General features: G+C 40.6%; 1 protein-coding gene across 3 annotated transcripts in view; it reads right to left on the bottom strand.

Annotated features, from left to right (window-relative positions):
* FRMPD3 (FERM and PDZ domain containing 3) overlaps positions 1–22,107 on the bottom strand; it is a 496,827-nt gene that overhangs the window by 103,739 nt on the left and 370,981 nt on the right. For all 3 annotated transcript variants that reach the window (XM_033945378.1, XM_033945380.1, XM_033945379.1), the window contains 2 exons: positions 11,369–11,473; positions 2,425–2,532 (listed from right to left, as the gene is read on the bottom strand). In XM_033945378.1, the coding sequence (XP_033801269.1) occupies positions 2,425–2,532; positions 11,369–11,473 (213 nt within the window). The remainder of the gene's footprint in view (positions 1–2,424; positions 2,533–11,368; positions 11,474–22,107) is intronic.

Raw genomic sequence — 22,107 nt, 5'->3', positions numbered from 1 at the left:
TGGGGAGGGAAGGGAAATGGAAAGGGAGGACAGAGTTGGCAGATGGATGGTTAGCACGCAGAAAGAAGAAAGAAGGAGACCCTGGCAAGCAAGTTATCAGAAGAAAACCAGAGCCTTGGACCAACAAGATTTGAAATATAACCAGACAACAAAAGGTAGAAAAATTAATTTTATTTTCTGTTTTGTGATTATAATATGTCAGATTTGAAATGTGTATCCTGACAGAGCTGGTGTTGGACTGCAAACGTGAGCTAGGATTTAACAGAGAGAGGAAAAGTCCTTTTTGTTTCTTTATTTTATTTACACCACAGCGCCAGTGTGGTTAGGAGAAGCCAAAGGGGGTGAAAAAGCTATAAAACCCACCAGGAGTTTTGAAAAAAATCACCCAACTGGGCAGGAAAATCGAATTGAAAAACCAATTCAATAGGCTGAATCGAATCGAAATTTTTTTTCCTGAATCTGGCAGCATTAGTTTGCGCTACTGTCTTAGACTTTAGGACCTGGGATTGGGGAGAGATGGCATCCTCAGTACTTTATAATGCAAGTGAAACGAGGATTTGGTCAGACTTTTGAAGTGTCTGCAGAAAAAAAATATTGTATAGGCCGGGGACATGAAACAGCAGGAAATGGGAACTTTTCTTCCTTCTATTTTTGTGAATGGAAAGGCTGAGGATGTCAGAGAGTTCAGTTAAAATATGTGCTTTATAAGCAAATATAATAATGTGTTTTATAAAGTTTATAGCATAGCTGGCCTACCCAGTGAGGTGTTTCTAGTGGTGGTGGTGGCAGCGTGTCAATGTGTTGAGAGGAAGAGGTGGTCTGGGAAATTCTGCTGAGCAATCTTCGGGCCCATTTCCACCCCCCAGTTAGTCCACTCCACTCAACTGGTTCACACACTGAGTGGGTCTTTGGGTGTTGTGTTGGGATCTCTTCCAGTGGTTTATCAGTATCTCCTTCTGGTCCAAGGAAGGAAACTTTGTTATCCTTAGCATTGACCTACAGAATATGTTTGTAACAGCGCTGCTTGTGTGGCATTAGGCTATGTAGTGATCGAAAGAAAAAAACAGACCTTTGCACATTTTTGCACTATATGGTGGGTGTATGAGGAGATTCACATTTCCTGCACAGCTAAGTCCATGTGAAGTTACCTTGTGCTGTATTTGACATCTAGCAAGGTCTCTGAAAGGAAAGATCTAAACTTAAAAATGAAGTGGCCAGAAGTTATGGTAAAAGCAGATAGTGTAGCTGGTTTTAAGAAAGATTTGGACAAATTCCTGGAGGAAAAGTCCATAATCTGTTATTAAGACATGGGGGAAGTGTCTGCTTGCCCTGGATCGGTAGCATGGAATGTTGCTACTCTTTGGGTTTTGACCAGGTATTAGTGTCCTGGATTGGCTACCATGAGAATGGGCTACTGGGCATGATGGACCATTGGTCTGATCCAGTTAGGCTATTCTTATGTTATGTTCTCATCTGTAGGGGCCTTTGTTTTCACTTCTTATTTTAATGTATTTTTTTTCTGGGAACTTATCAGTGTTTTTTATAATGGGAACAAAAATGGAAGAGAATTAATGTGTATGGGATGAGGGGGTAACTAATTTCTTCAGCTAAATAATTCAATCCACTTCAAACAGACATAGGAGAACTCACGCACCATTCACACACCCTCCAACCAAAAACGTCGAAAGAGAAAAACTGTTCGACAACCTCCTAGCCAATCGAGCTGCAACACTCGACCCCCAACTCTACAACCAATTGACATTGACCACATACTGCAAAACCTTCAAAAAGAAATAAAAACTCTTCTATTCAAAAAACACATAAAATCGAACTAACACAATAGGAACTGACCCAAGCATCACCTGCAACTACTCCATATGTACTTCTGATGTCATGACAATTCAGACATAATTTATGTTATGTTATGTTTGGAATATAAGAAAATTTTCACTGCCTGTTTCTATTCTGATCATTTATTCCGTTTCATGGTCATTACAAAAAATATTTTTTTACATGGGGGGGGGGTGTCAAAAAATGATGGGCCCCGGGTGCCACATACCCTAGGTACGCCACTGCACTGAAAATAGTTGGTTATCCCCAGACAGATAATTTAAATGGCTAGAAGTCTCTCCTGGCTGTTTAGGCTTTGAGCATTGAGCTCTTTACGAGTATAACCAGGGTAAATAGTAAAATAAAGATTATGCATCAAAGCTGTCTGCACAAATCTTTTTAAATATTAAACCCACTGAAAATAAACCTCTAACTGAAAATGAAGGGCCTATGGTATTATACTTGCAATAGAAGGCGGTTTCAACTAAGCTGCAACCCAAATGTGTAAAAGCAAAAACAAAACACAAGTTTCATCTTATGGAATAAAGGACCAATCTAAAAATTATTATAAAAAGTCAGAAGAAGACATCTTACTTTCACAGTTGTTCGACCATCGAAGGTGAATGACTTGATCTGCCCATTCTCTAAGAACACTTTCAATACATTGGGGATAAGGAGAAGAGCTTCTTTTTTCAACATGTCCTGGTAAAATGGAAAATGAAAGAGGGGTGAGGAATGGGACACAAGAGGAGAAAGTTTTTACCTCTCTTTCATAAGAAAGAAGAAGAATAAGAAGATACAATTTTCTGTTATGTTATTTACCTTTCTTATCTCAAGTAATAAAAATGTATAGTAGTGAAGAAAAAGAAATATCTGAAAAGAAAAGAGCAATAGAAAGAAGAATATAGAGAGATAGCATATGATTACCCAAAAGAGACAGAATGCAGTGGTTAAATATTTCTGCCTTTGTATTAGATTTCTACAGTAATAAAGAGAATTTGTTGTACAGTTTATTGATTGTTCTCAGGCAGATGAGTATCTCCTTCCACTTGCAGGACATCTTGTCTCCATATGCAACATCTTATGGATATGCAACCTTTAACTCCAAAATGGTGAGACTCAAGAACAATTAATCATTCAACACCTATATTTCTTAGCATTTCTCAAGACCAGTCCAGATATAAAGGATTGCTTTCAATCAGCAGATAGAAAATCAGAATTACTAACTAGTGACATCAACATTTAAGTATCCTGTGCTGTCTACCACCAATCCGAATTTTATCAGTCTCCAATAGATGGTATGTGAAGTTTCCTGTGTAGGTAACATAGTAACATAGTAAGTGATAAAGTCCTGAACGGTCCATTCAGTCTGCCCATTAGTTATGCCCATTAGTTATGCCCATTAAAAATACATGATTAAATTAACTTGTCTTTTCTTTGATATTTCTGGGTCATAGACTGTAAAGTCCACCTGGTATTGTCCTAGGTTCCAAATGCTAAAGTTGCTGTCCAAGCTCACTCCAGTCTATCCACCCATCATGTTTGCAGGATATCTACCATAAAGTCTGGCCAGTAACATCCTCATGTTCCAAGTTAGTGGAGTTCCCATTGATGCCCTCCCCAGCCCATCCTACACCAAATCACCACATATGGGACAAGACTGTGCAAGTCTGCCAGTACCAGCCTTAGTTCTTTAATTTACATCCTTCATTTTCTAATTAGAGATCCTCTATGTTTATCCCACACTCTTTTGAATTCCATCACCATTTTCTACTTCATCACTTCCCTTGGGAGGGCATTCCAGGCATCTACCACCCTCTCCGTGAAAAATAACTTCCTAACATTGCTCCTGAATCTTCCTCCCTGCAACCTCAAATTATGCCTTCTAGTTTTACCATTTTCTCTTCTCTGGAAAAGATTTGATTCTATATTAATAACTTTCAAGTATTTAAATTCTGTATCATATCTCCCCTATCCCTCCTCTCCTCCAGAGTATACATATTTAGGTCTTCCAGTCTCTTCTAATACTTCTTTTGGTTCAAACCCCTTACCATTTTTGTCACCTTTCTCTGGACCATTTCAAGTCTTTTTATATCCTTCACCAGATATAGCCTCCAAAACTGAACACAATACTCCAAGTGTGGCCTCACCAATTACCTATACAATATAGGTGCATCGACACCTCCCTTCTTCTGCTGGTTATTCCTCTTTCTATACAGCCTAGCATCCTTCTGGCTACAGCCACCGCCTTATCACACTGTTTAGATGCCTTTAGATCCTCAGACACAGTCACCCCAAGGTCCCTATCTCTGTCAGTGCTTATCAGCCTCTCACCTCCCAGCACATATGGTTCCCTCAGATATCTACTCCCCAAATGCATCACTCTGCACTTCTTCGCATTGAATTTTAGTTGCCAGATGTTAGACCATTCTTCTAACTTTTGCAGATCCTTTTTCATGTTTGCCACTCCCTCTGGGGTGTCCACTCTTACAAATCTTGGTACCATCCACAAAAAGGCTAACCTTACCTTCTAACCCTTCAGCAATGTCGCTCACAAACATATTGAACAGAATCGATCAAAGCACTGATCCCTGAGACAATCCACTACTCACCTTTCCCTCCTCTGAGCAAATTCCATTAACTACCACCCTCTGGCATCTGTTCGTCAACCAGTTTCTAATCCAGTTCACTACTGGGTTCTAACTTCAGCCCACAGAGTTTAAGAGCCTTCTATGAAGAACCGTGTCAAAGGTTTTACAGAAATCTAAGTAAATTACATGTAGTGCATGTCCTTGGTGACTGGTCTTCTTACATGGGTCCCAAATTAATTGTGTTGGGCACCCCTTTTAACCAGCAATGACAACTTCAACAAAAAAAAATAAATAGGAAGATGTGTAGAAAGGATGGCCATTAAGGTCAGGACATGTGCTTGGTCCTAGGGACTGATCCAGTGAAGCAGTGTCTCTCCCCCTCCTTCCATAGCCCTCAGACCACTTTGCAGGTAGACTGTGCCTTGGTCCCACTCCCTAACACATAGGAGGGGTTCCTTGAGGATGGTAATCTCTCATTCCAGGATTGATGCGGCTATGTTATCGGTGGGAGGTGCGAGACTTTGGAATGCTCTGCCAGGTCTTCTGCAATTTTGCACTGCCAGAATGGGTTTTAAGAAAATGTTGAAGATACAATTGTTTGTAAGTGCCTTTCTGAGCTGAGATTTTACATAATGTAAGTATCTGCTAATGTATTATCTGATTAATGATCAAATTTTATGGTATAGTGTTTGTAACTAGTTCAAATGTTTGTCTGTCTAACGTTTATGACTGTAATTATGTAAACCGTATAGATAATATGCGTATATAATTTTTTTAAATAAATAAATAAATGAAGATTTATTGATTGTTCTCAGGCAGATCAGTCTCTATTTCAGCTTACATGATGTGTGCATAAAACATCTTATCCATTTGCAACCTTTAGCTTTAAAGATGGTGGGACTCAAGAACAATTAAACATCCAGCACCCATATATTCTTAATGATACAGTAGCATAATCCAGTTTCACATATCAAATGTAACTGCACTATTGAGCCACAGGATTTACAAATATATTGTGTTCATGCTATTTTATTACATTGGATATTGTATGAAGCTAGTCAGTTGTGTTGTTTGTTCTTAAATTGGGATTTTGTAGTAGATGAACAATTGTATAATTAGTTAACTGTATGAGCCCCATTTCAGATAGAACATAGACATAGGAACTGAAATGTCCAGATCAGAATGCACAAGTGGATAACATAAATGGAGGGAACACAGTTACAAAGATGTTTATAGTGCTCATTTTCAAAGCACATGGACATCTGAAAATGGTCAAAACACCCAAATTGTAATTTTGGAACAGCAGAATTTGGATGCTCTAAACTGTGGTGCATTTAAATAGCAAGGGGGTGTGTTGTGGGCATGTTTTGGGCAGGCCTAGGGAGGGTCTAAAATTGGAATGTTCAACAACAATATCAAATGGAAAAATGTTCTAGTCTGAAAAGAAGGATGTTTTTATTTAAACCTGTTTCAATCGTGTCCAAGGTACAATAAGGTGCTCTGATTGAGCAGCTAACCACTAGAGGGATTAAGGCATGATCCCTTATGAATCCCCTAGTGGTTACTGCCCCCCTTCCTCATCTTAGAAAGTGACAATAAAGCAGGGAAACCAGGCTCCCTGAGAATATCAGGTATTATGGGCATTCTGAACACAGCAGCAAGCAGATCTAAAGAGTAGCCTAGTGGTCAATGCAGTGGACTGTAAACCAGGAGACCCAGATTCAACTCTCCCTTTAAAAAGGGGAGAGGGGGGTTATTTTTATTATTACATATTCTACAAGATATTTGATCGTATGTTAGGAAAAGGGGGGGGCGTGATAAGAGTTTATGATTTGTATCATTGCTGATTATTAAGTGATATATTTATTGTTAATTTGTTTGAACATTTGTCACACTTATTCTAAGTTTGAAAATGAATAAAGAATTAAAAAAACAAAACAAAACCCCAAACCCTTTAAATTGTGAACCTTGTAGGGCCAAAGCGATACCTAGTGTGGTTGATATTCAGCTAGTGGTAGGTAGAGCTTTGACTGTCTGGTGCCGGTGTTAAAACTGGATGTTCAATGTTGGGCCATTTCTGGTAACAGCATTCAATATCTATTTTTTTGGGGAGCTGTTAAACACTTGACCAGTTAAGTCAGTATTCAGCAGCTGATTGGTTTTGTTGCAGTGGTTTAAGATAGGACTGCTATTTCTAGAGTCTGATTTAACCACACTTAATGGAATAAATAATGCGACATAGCTGGTTTAGTGGCAGGCACTAAGGCCCGGATTCTGTATAGGATGAGACGTTGTGCCTATGCCCGCTTAAAAAGAACCAGATTTTTTAACCAACATCCATGTTATGGACGCTGGTTAGAGAATTGGGTTGCCGCTGAGCTTATTGCAGCAAGGGATCTCCCTGCTGCGATAAGTTTAGCGGCAAACCATCCCCACCTCCCGCGAACACTACCAGCAGGAGGGATGCCCAGTCCTTCCTGCTGGAACCCCCACTCGTATATCACCAGCAGGAGGGATGCCCAATCCCTCTGCTGGACCCCCCCTCCCCCCTGTAGGTCACCGGCAGGAGGGATGCCCAAATACCTTTGTTGATGGGGATGCCGAAGCCCCACCAGCCAAAGAAATTCAGGGTCCAAGCCCACACCTTCTTGTGCTGCTACTGTAATCAGAAACCGGTGGCATGCCTTCAACTATCGGCTCCAGGACTCCCCAAGCATGCTTGGTTCTTGTACAAGTCCCAGTGATGGTGGCTGGAGGCATGCTGCTTTTGATTACAGCAGCACAAGGAGGTGTTGAGTGGCTTGGACCTTGAATTGCATTGGCTGGCAGGACTATGACATCCCCGCCAACCATTTAGTGGGGTGCTACAGATATGGAGGGTTCCTCATCCCAGGCCCCCCTGTGTCTATATCATTTCTGCTTTTAAAATCACTGTTCCAACACAAATCACCACCCCACCCTACACCTTCAATCCCCCTAACAGCATCAACCCTTCCCATTCCTGATCCCTTACCTCTGAGAACACAAGACTCCTCACCTGATCCCCCACACCTGAGAGAAAAATACACCTTCCCCAGTCCTACCCTGGCACTCTCCTTGGCTTGTGGTGGAGGAAGGAGCAATCACTGGATGTTCTGCCCTGTAGGTGCTGGGGTTCAAAACGTCACTGGTTAACCCTTGTAGTATTAGTGCTAGGATTCACCTTATTTGGCAGCTTACTCTTAGGTGGCTGGTGGGGAGGGAGGGGGGGGTCAATGGGAGAGATCCAAGGAGTAAAAGGATCAATGCTATCAGGGAGGATTGGGATGGGGTGGGAGTGAGGTCAGTGTTGTGCATCTGCCCCTTTACTGGCATTTGCACTGTCTTGGTGCGATGCATAAGCTGATATGTCTGGTTTGTGGATCTAATATGCCTCCTAGAAAGCTATGCATCCCTGGGATCTATATGCATAAACAGTGGCTTGGTGAAATTTCTATTTGCACTTGTATATGATCTATAAGCTAAGTGATGCTGTTTACATTTGAAGATACTTCTAAAATAAGGGCCAATGCCTCCATCTCCTGTAGGTCCATAGAAATCTCTGGATATTGGTATATTCCTATCAAGAGATTTGCAGTAGATCATTAGATTATACACAAATTTTCCAAATAAGAGGCCTTTTTACTAAAGCTTAGTGTGCATTATTGGACTTTAGCATGTGCTAAATACCATATGGCCCAAATGTATACAATTAGATGCACAGCATTTAGCCTGTGCCAATATCCCTTAGTGCTTATGGCCTGGCTGCCCTGAGTATGTCTGCTCTTACTACTGGAAGTTAAATAGGGTCAGGCCTCGCTAGTACCTGGATGGGAGACCATCTTGGAGTACCAGATGCTGTAGGCCAAGGGGCCCTATGTTGGGCATCAGTAACATAGTGGAGCACTGACAAACCAACCCTATACTCTGCCATAAAACATCACAGGCTGGATTCCTTACTGTGTGTATTGCCATGAGTCAGTGGCTGACTTGGTGGCATAATCCATCTATCCAATGTCCCTTAGCACATACTAAGCATTAGTAAAAGAGTCTCTAAGATCTGTCCAAATATGCAAAGATAAAGCTCCAGCAGCTACCCCAGAGTTCTGAAAGAACTGTTACTAGTAATCTGTAACTTATCATTCAAAATGGCCACATGAAGATTGGAAGGTAGCCCATTTTAACATCATTTTTTAAAAGGGCACCAGAGTGATCCAGGAAACTTTAGACTTATGATCCCGACACTGGTGCTGGGAAAATGGCTGAAATAAATTACTGACCGTATAGATAGACATAGCTTAATGGGAATGAGTCAGAATGGGTTCAGCAATGGCAAATCTTGCCTTACCAATTTATTAGATTTTTTTGAAGGTCTAAACAAACAAATGCATCATGGTGAACTGGTTGATATAGTGTATTTCGATTTTCAAAAGGCATTTGTCAAAGTCCCTCATGAGAGGCTCATTAGGGAATTAAAGAGTTATAAGATTGAGGCAGTGGCCTTTTCAGAATTACAGACTGTCTAAAACACAGAAAACTGATAGGGCAGAATGGCCAGTGGAGTGCCCCCAAAGATAGGTAGTGGGATATAGCCCAAGCATTGAATTTTCAGGTTTGCTGCCAAACGCAGGGGATACCTGGGCTGCCTCCCACAGTTTGAAAATCGTCCCCATTGTGGTTAGCTGAAATTTTCAGCCCTTGTGACTGCAAAAATGCAAATAGGATATTAAGGATTATTCTAAAAAGGGATGGTGAACAAAACCAAGAATGTCATTATACCCCTCTATAGGTCCCTAGTGTGCCTGCAGCTTAAGAACAGCATGCAGTTCTGGTAGCCCCATTCTAAATCAATATACCAAAGTAGAAAAAGTTCAGAGGACTGCAAAAACAGCATAAATGGAACATTTCTTACGGACAGAGGCTAAACAGGGTTTTTCAGCTTAGAGGAGATATGGTTGAAGTTTATAAAATTATGAATATGGTGGAATGGATAGATAGGGATTGATTGTTTAACCTGTAAAACAATACAAAACAAGAGGACACTCCATGAAACTAATGACCGATAGACTGAAAACACATGCCCCTCCTTTTTATAAAACCACAATAGAAGTTTTTAGAAAGGCCGGCATGCTGAATGTTCCGTGCCGCTCCCGACGCTCATAGGAACTTTATGAGTATAGGGAGCAGCGCGGAGCATTCAGCGTACTGGCCTGCGCTAAAAAAACGCTATCACGGTTTTGTAAAAGGGAGGGGGGTTAATTAGGTAGCACATAATTAAGCTGTGATGCTGGAGGATGGAGTGAGGTGACCAACACAGAAGGAGTCAAAAGAGGATTGAACAAGTTCCTGGAGCACAAATCCATACATGAATGGCCATATTGACTTGGGAGAGCCATTGTTCATTCCTGGAAAGGCACTAAGGAAAATAGGTCTACATTTTAGAATTTCCCAGGTACTTGTGATCTGGATTGACACTGTTTGGGATAGGATGTGGTTCAATGGATCTTGGTCTGACTTAGCATGGCTTCTTATGTTTTTATGTCCCTGATCACTTAATGCCAGACCTCAAAAGTTGAACTCTGGCTAATACACTGCCCTTTCATCTAGATCAGTACTTAACTGGTTTTTTTTTTTTTTTTTAGATTATCCCTAATAAACATGCATGAGATAAATCTGCATATACTGGATCACCAGTCTATCTCATGCATATTCAATATGGTAATCCAGAAACCAGATCTGTAAATCTCAAGGTCATTCTTCATTTCCATAAAGATGATTTCTGATCTAATTAGAAATGTCAGTAAATAAAAGATATGTTGAAAACAAATAAAGGTAATTTCTATAATCTAGGTGCCCATATTTATGTGCCCTTAGCACGCGTTAATGTCTAGAATAGTAGCAATTAAATAATACTGGGGTGCCTAAGTACTATTCTGTAAATAATCGTTTAACTTACATAGTATATATTTGCAAAGGGAGTGTACACAGGGGCGCAGAATGAATGGGGCTTCCAATTACTTCCATAACTTACAGAATTCTATAAGTTACACATATCCCTGCCTCATTTAGGTACTGGCATTAGCTCTACAAATGGTGTTAACTGGAAGCATGTAAACAGGTACACATTATGCTAGTATTCTATAAGAGAATCTGGGCATCCAGGTTCCATTATAGAACAGGGTTGTAACTCGCATCCTCTGGGTACCCAAATGGAGGTGCCCCAAAGGTCATTATTTTAGAAACATACCCACATATAAATAGAGCCAGTTACTCATATATATCACATACATGTGCTCTTTTAAAAAATACAAGGATTAGCGGGCATGATTGAAGCTACTAAGTAGCAAATTTAGAACAAAATACTTCTTCACTCAATGTGCAGTTAAACTCTAGAATTCATTGCCAAAGAATGTGGTAAACGCAATTGGATTAGCAGAGTTTAAAAACATTTGGATAATTTCCTAAAAGAAAAATCCACAAGCCATAGTTAAGATAGATTTGGGGAAATCCACTGCTATGATAAGCAGCATAAAATCTGTTTTACTCTCTTGGGAGTTTGCCAGGTACTTGTGATCTGGATTGCCTATTCTTGGAAACAGGTGGGCTTTTGATCTGTCGCAGTATAGCAAAGCTTATGTTATGTATTTATATTGTGTAAATACTTATTATGCTTGGATATCCATACCATGTACAGATTTTTAAGGGTATGAATAGGGCTCCAATCTACAAAGACTCAGAGCTACAAAGGGAATGCACATATACAGGGAATAGCTCCCACTGAGTTGTATACATCTACTGAAAGGCACAGCACATCATTTTCTAAAACGCCATCAGAGCTGAGCGCACAACCTGAATGTTTATATTTATGGTCTGTGTCCAATAGGGCTCAAAAGCACATACAATGCTTAACAGTAAAGGTCGGAGCTTACTGGATCTGTCTCACCAACTTTGACCTGTTCTGAAAATCGAACTTTGACTGGATTGGACCTCAGCTTCGCCTTTTTGGCTGCACTTATGAAAGCAGATTTTGGAGACTGAAAGAAAACAAATATAGTTACATTTAGATTAGCATATCTGATCTGCATTAAAGCAACTACTCTGTTAGAAGCTGTAAGATCAATGGCCCAACATAATAATCCTTGGAGTGCCCCTCAGTCCAGATGGTCCTTCTTTCCCTTAAGATAAAAGGAAAAGTTAGGAAAGAGGAGAGTAAGGATGCTTGAATGGGGGCCCCAATTGGTTTTTTGTTTAAATGTTCTGCTTAAATTCTGCTAAGCTTCTGCTCCTCATTTTCAGAGGTTGAAAAGTTATGGAGATTGTTGATGAGAGCTTATTACTGAGTTTGTTATGAATGTTTATACTAAAAGCATCAAACCCTATACCAGTAGAATAATCAATGATAGCCTAAATGATTTCTTTATTTTCTACTGGTGTCTTTGACCTTGGGTTTATTTGGTGCAGAACAGATGGTCCCTGCACCAGCTTCTGGGGTTGGTTTTGTTATGCCACTTTCTATTTTTAAAATATTAACACATCCAATCGGATGAGAAAAATCAAGGCAGCATTAACAATTATAGGACCAATATTCAGCCGATTCTCAGATTTTCAATGCCAGGACCTGTGCGGGCTTCGGCTTTGAATATTTGGTTATTTTTAAGCCAGCTAACACATAGCTGCTTAAGTTGCTATTCATCACTTAAGCGCCAATGGGTTACCTCATAAAAATAGGACAGATTTTTCTGCGGTCCTGTTTATTTGGTATACTTGGCCTCTTAAGAGCTGAATAGCAGCACTTAAGCAGACAAATGCTGACTCCGCCCCCGGAATGCCCCCTCCATAGCCACTTTGTGTTCAGCGCTAACCGCAATATTCAGCATCACTTAGCTGGTTAAGTGCCACTGAAAATTAGCTGGTCAGTGGTCAGCTAAATCACTTTGAATATCAGGCCCTATGGGGGTCAATATTCAGGCTATGGTTGTCAGTGTTTTCTAAAATGCTGGCTGCCATGGGCTGAATTACTGTAGATCTAGATATTCAGTGTTAGCCCTTATCTGTGCTGAGGCGTGATTCTATAAACAGCAACTGACTCCTAGGTGCCAATTGGTACGCTTGGCAATCAGTCACTAGGTGCCATTTATAGAATCATGCCTTGTGGTACTTAAGTGTTCGTAAGCACCACTCGGCATTGAATCCTTAGGCAAGGGTTTTCTTGGCCTAAATGATTGTACCTAAGGTAGGTGCCTAGTGGCGCTTAAGTCATTCCACACCCAAATTTCACCTCAAATCCACCCCTAACCATGCCTACTTTCCATGTAGACACCAGTAGACTCATCGGTGTAGACATTTACCATGAGGTGGGTAGGCACCTACTGAATTAGGTGCCTACTGGCAAATTATTTTTTCAAATTGGTTTTTAATGGTGCTTGCTAAAAAATTTAGTATTACAATTTCCTTTAACAAACATTGGTCTCCTTTGCAATTCTACTTGAATATACTTCCGAATCATATCTCATAAAGTTGTCTCAGAATATATCCATAACCACAGTTTCCTTTCCTGTAAAAGTACTCTTAAATGCAGAAAATATATTTTTATGATGTGTACTGATCTCCTGATAGTAATGTACCTGGTATCTCATTAACCTCTCGTTATTGTTATGGTTATCATTACTTTATTGTATTTCTTTATGAAAAATCAATAAAATTTCATGGAAAAAAATTAAGCTAGGTGCTTAGATTGATTTGACATGCTGATCTAGGTGCCTAATGTAGGCATCTTTTATAGAATTGGGGCCTGAATGTCTAGGTCTTCAGCAGAGCTCAGAGCTTGGGTACTGCCAATATACAATGCTGGTGCTTGGCTAGCTATCAGGGAAAGTCAGGAGTGTTACATGTGTGGTCCTGCTTATGAATATCAGTGATGCTTAGGTAACTCCCAGCTCCACCTCCATTCTATCCCTGGAGAGTATCTTCACAGGTAAGTGGAGTATCTCTACAGGTCAGCTCTTTTTTCAAAGATGTTCTAACATACTCGCATTCAACAACCAGTAATTTTACTTGACTAACCCCCGTCTTTTACAAAAAGCCAGCATTGTAGGCCAGAGTGGTAAATGCTCCAATGCCCATAGGATTAAATGAGTGTTGGAGCATTTGCAGCATGGCACTTGGCTGTGTGGCTTTGTAAAAGGGGGCCTAAGAGCCTTGACTCTATCTTGCATTGAAAGTTGAGCTACTAATTAACCCTACAGAAAAAAAAGAAGCCACTGCAAAATATTTCCCTAGATTAGAGGCGGAATTTCATGACAGTACATTAAAAATATAGGGTCAATTGGAGCTTATAGTATATAATTTCAGACATAGTACAGAGAATAATGTAATCAAACAGTATAGATCAATTTGAATTAAACTTGATTGTGTAGGGAGAATGAAAGCCAGAGGACTTTAACCATCTAAGAAATTTTAAACAGTCACATAAAATTCCAGAGATTTATCTAATTGCTGCCATAAAAGCAAATAAAGGAGATGGTGATGCTACAGAGGGCCTAATTATGCATGGGGAGGTGAAAACGGGATTAGCATATAGTGATGTAATATCAGGCAATCGGATGCATTTATAGGGAATGGGTAGAGAATTTTACAAAAAAGAAACCAAACCACCCCAAACAGAATAGTGGGGAAGGTGGCAGAGCTTAACATGGGAGGAGGGAAGCTCATACAGAATAAGGAAAGGGAGTGTGAATTAATCTTCAAACCTCAGACATTTTATGATATTCTTTGCAGTCCTTATACTAAGCTGCAGTAAAAGGTGGCCATAGAGTGACCTTATGTGGGGGGTTTTCCTGCGTGCTATGGTCATTTTCACCACAACAGTACAATGGTTGATTTTCCATTTTTTAAACTAATGGCAATGTGCTAATGAAAGAGGTGGTTTAGAACCTAAAAATCTTTTTTCTGCCATCAGAACAGGTGGCTTGTTACATGGGGCGGCTTATCTAAGAGTTTAAAAACATGTATAGGCATTTTTTTGCAGCTTATACACTGGGGTGGCCTATATGCGGGGAAGTACGGTAAGTCCCCTTTTGGCCTAAGTCCCTAAACACTGAAAGTAGGCAGCAGAGAAATGTCCCTTCTCAAAAAAATATCCAAAATGAGGGTTTTTTTTGAGAATGGCCCGTCTCTACGTTCAGCAGTTTAATCACCCAGACCACCACTACGTCTAACCTTAAAACACATTCCCAACCAAAAAAATCACCCAAGTCCCAAACGCCCAAAACAAAACCTTTTAGGCGAAGGAGGGGACAGTCTACCTAAAAGCAGGATTCTGTAACCGGCGTCTGTCAAAAACAACACTGGTTACAAAACCCTGGGAACACCACCGCAACGATAATGGCACGAGAGATGCCTAAACTCTCCTGCCGTGATCGCGATTCCCCCCGCCCAAACTGCCGCAAACCAAGGATTCACAATTGTTGCGGTGGGGGGTGGACAGGTTGACTGGGCTGGAACTTATGCCTGTTTTGACTTGGTCTAAGTCAAAACGTATAAGTTCCGTCTGGCAACCTGTCAACCCTTTTTGGTTATGGCTGCCAGACGACTAAGTATAGGTCGGCCCACCTCCTGCCCTTTCACCTCCTCCAAAAATGCCTCGTTTCACTCTAGGCGTTCAGAGGCAGGGTAATGGCCTAAGCTGGTTTTACTGACTTAGGCCACTTTTTGAATGGTTTTTTTTTGGGTTATGAGCCCCACAGTGCTTCCTTTTATAACATAAAATCAAACAACCCATATTGTTAAAACACAGATCCAGTCAATATTCAGCCCACAGTAATCAGCATTTTTAAAAATGCTGACCACCGCAACCAGAATTAGTCCTGGATATTCAGTGCTTGGCCATATCCAGCCACCAGTACTGAATATTTGAGGTTAATTGAAGATGCACTGGCCACCAGAACATATAAGTCCTGGCAAATGTTTCAGCTGAGCTCCAACTGAATATCATCCAAGACCTGTATAACAGTCAAAAGTGCCTTCTGCTTTTTCGATCCTATGCTCTCCTGCTACTCTGTTTCTGATCTCTCACCTGGTGAGGCCCAGACTCTCTCATACCCCCCAGCAAAGTCTACAACCTCTTCGCATCCTCCAACAGTTCCAGATTCCCCTTCCAACACTCCCCTAGGCTTATGTAAATTCTCTGGTGGTCCATTGGTGCAAATGGAATAGGAGCAAATCCCACTCGCTTCTGCTTCTAGTGGCAGCCTATACAAAATGGCTGCTGCAAGATGATGGTACTACTGGAGTGATTAGGACTGGAGCAGTGGAAGTGTGTGTGTGTGTGTGGGGGGGGCGGGGGATTGGAGCAGAAAGCAACTTTTTATGGTGTGCATATTCTGACCAATATGCAGTGCTGGCCCCCACAAAGTTAACTGTTCAAATTTAAGATGCATAAAAACAGACCTAAATTCTTCCAGTTAGCTGAATATTGCCAGCACCCCATAACTTCCAGTTTCTCCATGACTCTGCTCCTGTAATGCCTTTGTGCAGCCTGGCTCAAAAATGGCTGTTTTATGCCAAATGTCAGTGGCACTGCCTGGATAAATGCCACTGAATATTGATGGTTCACCGCATCCAAGTGCTGCTCATTTAAATAGCTTTCAATATCACTTGGAGACAAGTAGAGTTATTTTTCTATGAAGCAGTAGCTTGTGAAAATAAAAGCACTTTAACTTTTTCCTCAAAGTCAACAAATTTGATTCATTTTTAAGATGCTGTGGCAATGAGTTCCACAGGGACTGTGTGCAATTGCAGAAAAACGTGGCTTAAGTCACAGAACTGTGAAAGCATATGAAGAGAAAATGCCAGGTTTTTATCCTATTACCAAAGCAGACAAACTGGTTCATAAAAAGAAATGAATGATTTCAAATCTGGAGTCTCCCCCCAAATCCCCAAAATGTTATACACTAGTAAATCAATTTTAAATCTTATCCCGCTTTAATTGGCAACCATTGTAATGTCTCTAAATATGAGTATGAAGTAACAATAAGGACAACCAGTTAACAAACATTATTCCACAGAGAAACCTCATACTAAGGGAAAATCTAAAGATATCTTAGGGGTTAGCACCCAAGAAAAAGATCTAGGTGTCATTGTAGACAGTATGATAAAACCTTCCACTCAATGTGCGGTGGCGGTGGCCAAAAAAGCAAACATGATGCTAGAAATTATTTTTAAAAGGGATGGTTAACAAGCCTAACAATATTATAATGCATATGTATCGCTCCATGGTGTGACCTCACCTGGAGCATTGCATTTAATTCTGGTCTCCTTATAAGAACATAAGAATTTGCTGCTGCTGGGTCGGACTGGTCCATCGTGTCCAGCAGTCAACTCTCGCAGTGGCCCCCAGGTCAAACACCAGAGCCCTGAGACCAGCCCAAATGCATGACCTTGCATTTCTTAGCAGTAAGTCTTAACTGCCAAATTTCAGACTATTTTACAAGCTTCAGTGGGTCCTCAGGGTGTCTATTCCATTGCAGATTTTGGTATTATCCACAAAGAGGCAAATATTACCAGCCAGCCCTTCAGCAATATCGCTTATACAAATGTTAAAAAGAACAGGCCCAAGAACCGAACCTTGAGGCACACCACTGGTAACATCCCTTTCTTCAGTGCGATCCTGATGGACTACTACTCTCTGTTGCCTTCTACTCATCCAGTTTATCAATTTGGTGCCCATACCAAAGGCACTCAGTTTATTTATTAGACGCCTTTGTGGAACACTGTCAAAGGCTTTGCTAAAATCTAAATACACCACATCTAGCACTCTCCCTCTATCCAATTCTCTGGTCACCCAGTTAAAGAAATTGATCAGATTTGTCTGACAAGACCTGCCTCTAGTGAATCCATGTTGCCTCGGGTCCTGAAATCTACTGGATTCCAGAAATATCACTCTTCTCTGTTTTAAAAGGGGACTTCGGGCTGAACACCCTTTATAGAATAGAGCTTAGAGCAGATTCCTGCACCCAACTTTGGCTACATGGACTTGTCAGCTGAAACTTGGTTTAAAGTGATAGAAATAAGGAAAGATGCAAGGTCCCATGCATGTGGCATTGTATTTCTATTTGTCTGCAATTTTCAGCTTATTACAAAAATCTGAAGTAGAATTTTGATGAGGCAAGCTTTCAGTTTTGTACCAGAGGAGCTGTCCCGAACATAGTGCTGAACAGTAGTGAAATATACCTTAACAGTTCCCCAGATTAGACATTTTTGTTTGCAATTATTTGTAAGTTTATTACAAGTGTAAATTCCAAAGAACTTTTTTATAGCAGTGACTTCAGCCTTAAGAATCTGGAAATGAAGCATCTATAAAATCTCTTAACCTTAATGGCCCTACACTATTCATAAAAATTGTTCCCACTGAAGGAAGCCAGAATAAAAAAAGGATGGCCTGTGTTTTTCTTTTATTATCACAATCAATTTTGCGAGCAAGATTCACTTAGGGGCTAATTCAGACCTCTTTTCATGGTACATATTTCAATATAGTTGAACTGCTCCAAGAGACTTTTTTACTGCTCTCAATATAGTAGAGAGGCCATAGTATTTCTGTTTAGAATTCTACCCTTGGAGCTATTGTTCTATGTCCTAAAAAAATCGAGCATATGTACAAATACTCAGACTTTTATTTTCAAAGCTTAATTGAAATTGTTCTGGTTAACATCTCAGTATGAGTGCAGTTTGGATATAATTAAAAAAACTGTTTTTGCACATAAACTCCCAAATTCTATAAATGATGCTTTGAGCTGCGCACACAAATTTGGGCTTGGGCCCAATTTGCAAGTGCAACTTAATTGAATAATGAACCAAATAGCACTGATAATTGGCTTCTTAATGAGCAATTGGTGTTAATTGGTTTTAATTTAAATTTATATGACTAAATTTAGGCATGTAATCCACTCCTAAATTTTACATGTGGCATCTAAAAGGGGGTGTGGAAATGGGCAGACCAGGGGTGTTCCTCAAAGTTACTTGTGTAATTATAGAATAAGCTGATGAACAATAAGTTGAAAAAATATTTCACTGAAAGATAAGTTTGAAGATCTGCTATATTTGGATACTAGCTGATGCCCCGGCGTTGCACGGGTATTTAATTATAGCAATAACACTGTAAATGGATTCAAATAAAGATACTTTATAGTGGTGAATGAAATTATTGTTTTACAGCTTAATAAAAAGTACAATATTCAAATTATAATGTGAAATATTTGACAAAATGAATACAATACAACTAACGCAAAACGTGATTATAAACAACATATTTAGTTTCACCTCCAGGAGCAAGAACATATAAATTGTTGGGTGAACCCACCCTTGAGCAAGCAACATAGAGTTGTGGGCCGAGAGACCCCCAGAACATATCACCCCAGGTAGTGAGGGATCTGCATACCAATTTTCGTTCAAATCGGTCAAGCCGGTTTTGAATTACTGTGAGAATGGCAGCTTTTTACATTTTTTCCATTGACATGAATGGGTGAAATCTGATTTTCTGTTTGTAGCTCCGCCCACGTGTGCAGGTGGGCTGCGAGACCCCCAGAACATATCACCCCAGGTAGTGAGGAATCAGCATACCAAGTTTCGTTCAAATTGGTCAAGCCATTTTTGAATTACTGTGAGAATGGCAGCTTTTTACATTTTTTCCATTGACATGAATGGGTGAAATCTGATTTTCTGTTTGTAGCTCCACCCACGTGTGCAGGTGGGCCGCGAGACCCCCAGAACATATCACCCCAGGTAGTGAGGGATCTGCATACCAAGTTTCGGTCAAATCGGTCAAGCCGTTTTTGAATTACTATGAGAATGGCAGCTTTTTACATGTTTTCCATTGACATGAATGGGTGAAATCTGATGTTCTGTTTGTAGCTCCGCCCACGTGTGCAGGTGGGCCGCGAGACCCCCAGAACATATCACCCCAGGTAGTTGGAATTGCTGTGAGAATGGCAGCTTTTTACATTTTTTCCATTGACATGAATGGGTGAAATCTGATTTTCTGTTTGTAGCTCCGCCCATGTGTGCAGGTGGGCCGCGAGACCCCCAGAACATATCACCCCAGGTAGTGAGGGATCTGCATACCAAGTTTCGTTCAAATCGGTCAAGCCGTTTTTGAATTACTGTGAGAATGGCAGCTTTTTACATTTTTTCCATTGACATGAATGGGTGAAATCTGATGTTCTGTTTGTAGCTCCGCCCACGTGTGCAGGTGGGCCGCGAGACCCCCAGAACATATCACCCCAGGTAGTGAGGGATCTGCATACCAAGTTTCGTTCAAATCGGTCATGCCGTTTTTGCGTGATCGCGGCACATACACACACACACACACATACATACACACACACATACATACCTCTGATTTTATATATATAGATTGGAAGAACTACTATATTTGAAATCATATTATAATTGAAATTCAGAGAAAATGGAAACAAATTGTGGATCAATGCTTCCAATAGGAATAAGATGCTCTTTTCTTCTGACAGATCTGACAATAAATATCTTCTTTATAGTTTGAGGAATGGCTTCTTAGTGATGTGGAGGGGCATTTTTGATATGATGTCTAAATCCAATTTTGGATGATTTGCAGAAAACGTTTAAAAATCCAATGGTGAACATGCCTATTTTCACAACCTGGTGCATTTGTCTTTTTGAACCATTTTTGAAAAAAAAAGTCCCAAAGAAAAACAAAAACAAACAAGCTATTAGGATAGAGGAGGGGCCAGCATTCTTAGGAAAAAGGCCATACAGACATCCCAGCTGTAGAGTAGTGGGGCACTGCAGTGAACTTAACATAAAAGGTCTCAGGTACACATTTCACTTAACCCCCTAATATTTTATGGTGAGTCCCCTAAAATCTACCATAAACCTACTGTACCCAACTGTACACCACAACAATAGCCCTTATGCCTGCAGGTATCACCTATATATAGTTATTTAAAAAATGTCTATTCTGCTTAAAACCGAAGCGGATCACAATATTCACAGACATAAAATGAAATGATTAAACATGGGTACATCAAAGACTTATAATCCTTTACAAATAATCAATTACATATAACAAGGACAGAAAAATGTGCTCGATTTAAAGAAATGCTCTAACAAACAAATACATTTTCAACAATTTCTTAAAGGATTTCAGATTTTGACTTAATCTTAGAGAGCCATTCAGAACATTCCATAACCGGGGACTGTCTACTGAATCTCATGTACATGCTCAAGCATTGATTTCATTGTTGATTCTGAACATAAAGAGCAAGATGGTAAATACTTCCTTAAAACTTGTACTAAATACTAGTGCTGCCTGATTCGAATTGATTTGTTTTTCCCATGAATCAGAGTCACTGATTCAGTGACCAACCCTCCCCCAGGTGAGGAGGCCTGGTGAGCCTGACATCCCTTCAGGGCCTCGTAAAGCAGCACCAGCAGTGACGATGACTGGTGGGCATATGCGGCACGCTGAGCCTGCCCTGCTAGGGCCTTCCCTCTCCTGTGTCACTGATGATACGGCAGAGGGGAACTCTGTCGGGCAGGCTGTGAATAGCCTGTTCAGAGCATTGCCTCTGCCCACCAGTCATCACCACTGCTGCTGCTTTAGGAGGTCCGATATTTAGTCAGATCTCACAGTGGAAAGTGCCGCATAGGGGGTTGCAGGCATAGAAAGCTGCTGAACAGGGGGTTGGGAGGGATGGAAAGTTGCTGCACATGGGAGGAGAGAGGAAGAATTGTTGGGCATGGGGTGAAGGAGAGGAAGGGAGAGATGCAAAAAAGAGGTAAAAAGGAGTGAGAAAGAGAAATCCTGCAAATGGTAGAGGGGAAGGAGACATACATGGAGATGTGAGAGGGAGAAATGTTGGACATAGGGTGGAGGGCAGGGAGAGAGGTGCATGGGGAAAGAGAAATAAATGTTGCACATGATAATGGAGAGAGGAAGGGAGAGATGCTGCATGGAGGAAAGTAGAAAGGTTTGACCCAGGGCACAAGGCAGGAGGAGTGAGATGGTAGATAGTGGGAAAGAAATGTTGGACATGGCAGTGGAAGGGAAGGTCCAGAGATGGAAGATGAATGGTGAGCATGGAGAAAGAAGAAAATGTCAAATGGGCAAGAGACCCTGGTGAGCAAGTTAACAGAAGACAAACAGAAACCAGAGCCTGGAACCAATGTGATTTGAATAATAAAGTGACCAGACAACAAAAAGTAGAAAAAATAATTTTATTTTCTATTTAGTGATTACAGTATGTCAGATTTGAAATGTGTATCCTGCTTGAGCTGGTGTTAGCGAATGTGAGCTAGGACCTAACAGAGAGAGGAAAAGTCTTTTGTGTATTTTGTTTACAGTAAAGTGCTGGCATGGGGCTGGAGAGGGCAATGGCACTGGGGTGGGTGAAGCGGCTACAAAATAAACCCGCCAGGACATTTGGAAAAAAATGCCCTATAAGGTGGGAAAAGTGAATTGAATTAAAATTCAATTCAACAGACCAAATCAAATCGAAATTTTTTTTTCCCTGAATCGGGCAGCACTATTGATCAACACTGCACTAACAAACTATCCGGACAAATTTTCTACACTTCAACGAATACCAATTGGGATTCCGCAAGCATCACAGCACAGAAACCGCTCTAGCCTCCATCT

Source organism: Geotrypetes seraphini, chromosome 5 (genome assembly GCF_902459505.1).
Source record: "Geotrypetes seraphini chromosome 5, aGeoSer1.1, whole genome shotgun sequence".
NCBI classification, from domain to species: Eukaryota; Metazoa; Chordata; class Amphibia; order Gymnophiona; family Dermophiidae; genus Geotrypetes; species Geotrypetes seraphini.
The sequence above is the reverse complement of the archived record's forward strand: the minus strand, read 5'-3'. Positions and strand labels throughout refer to the sequence as shown.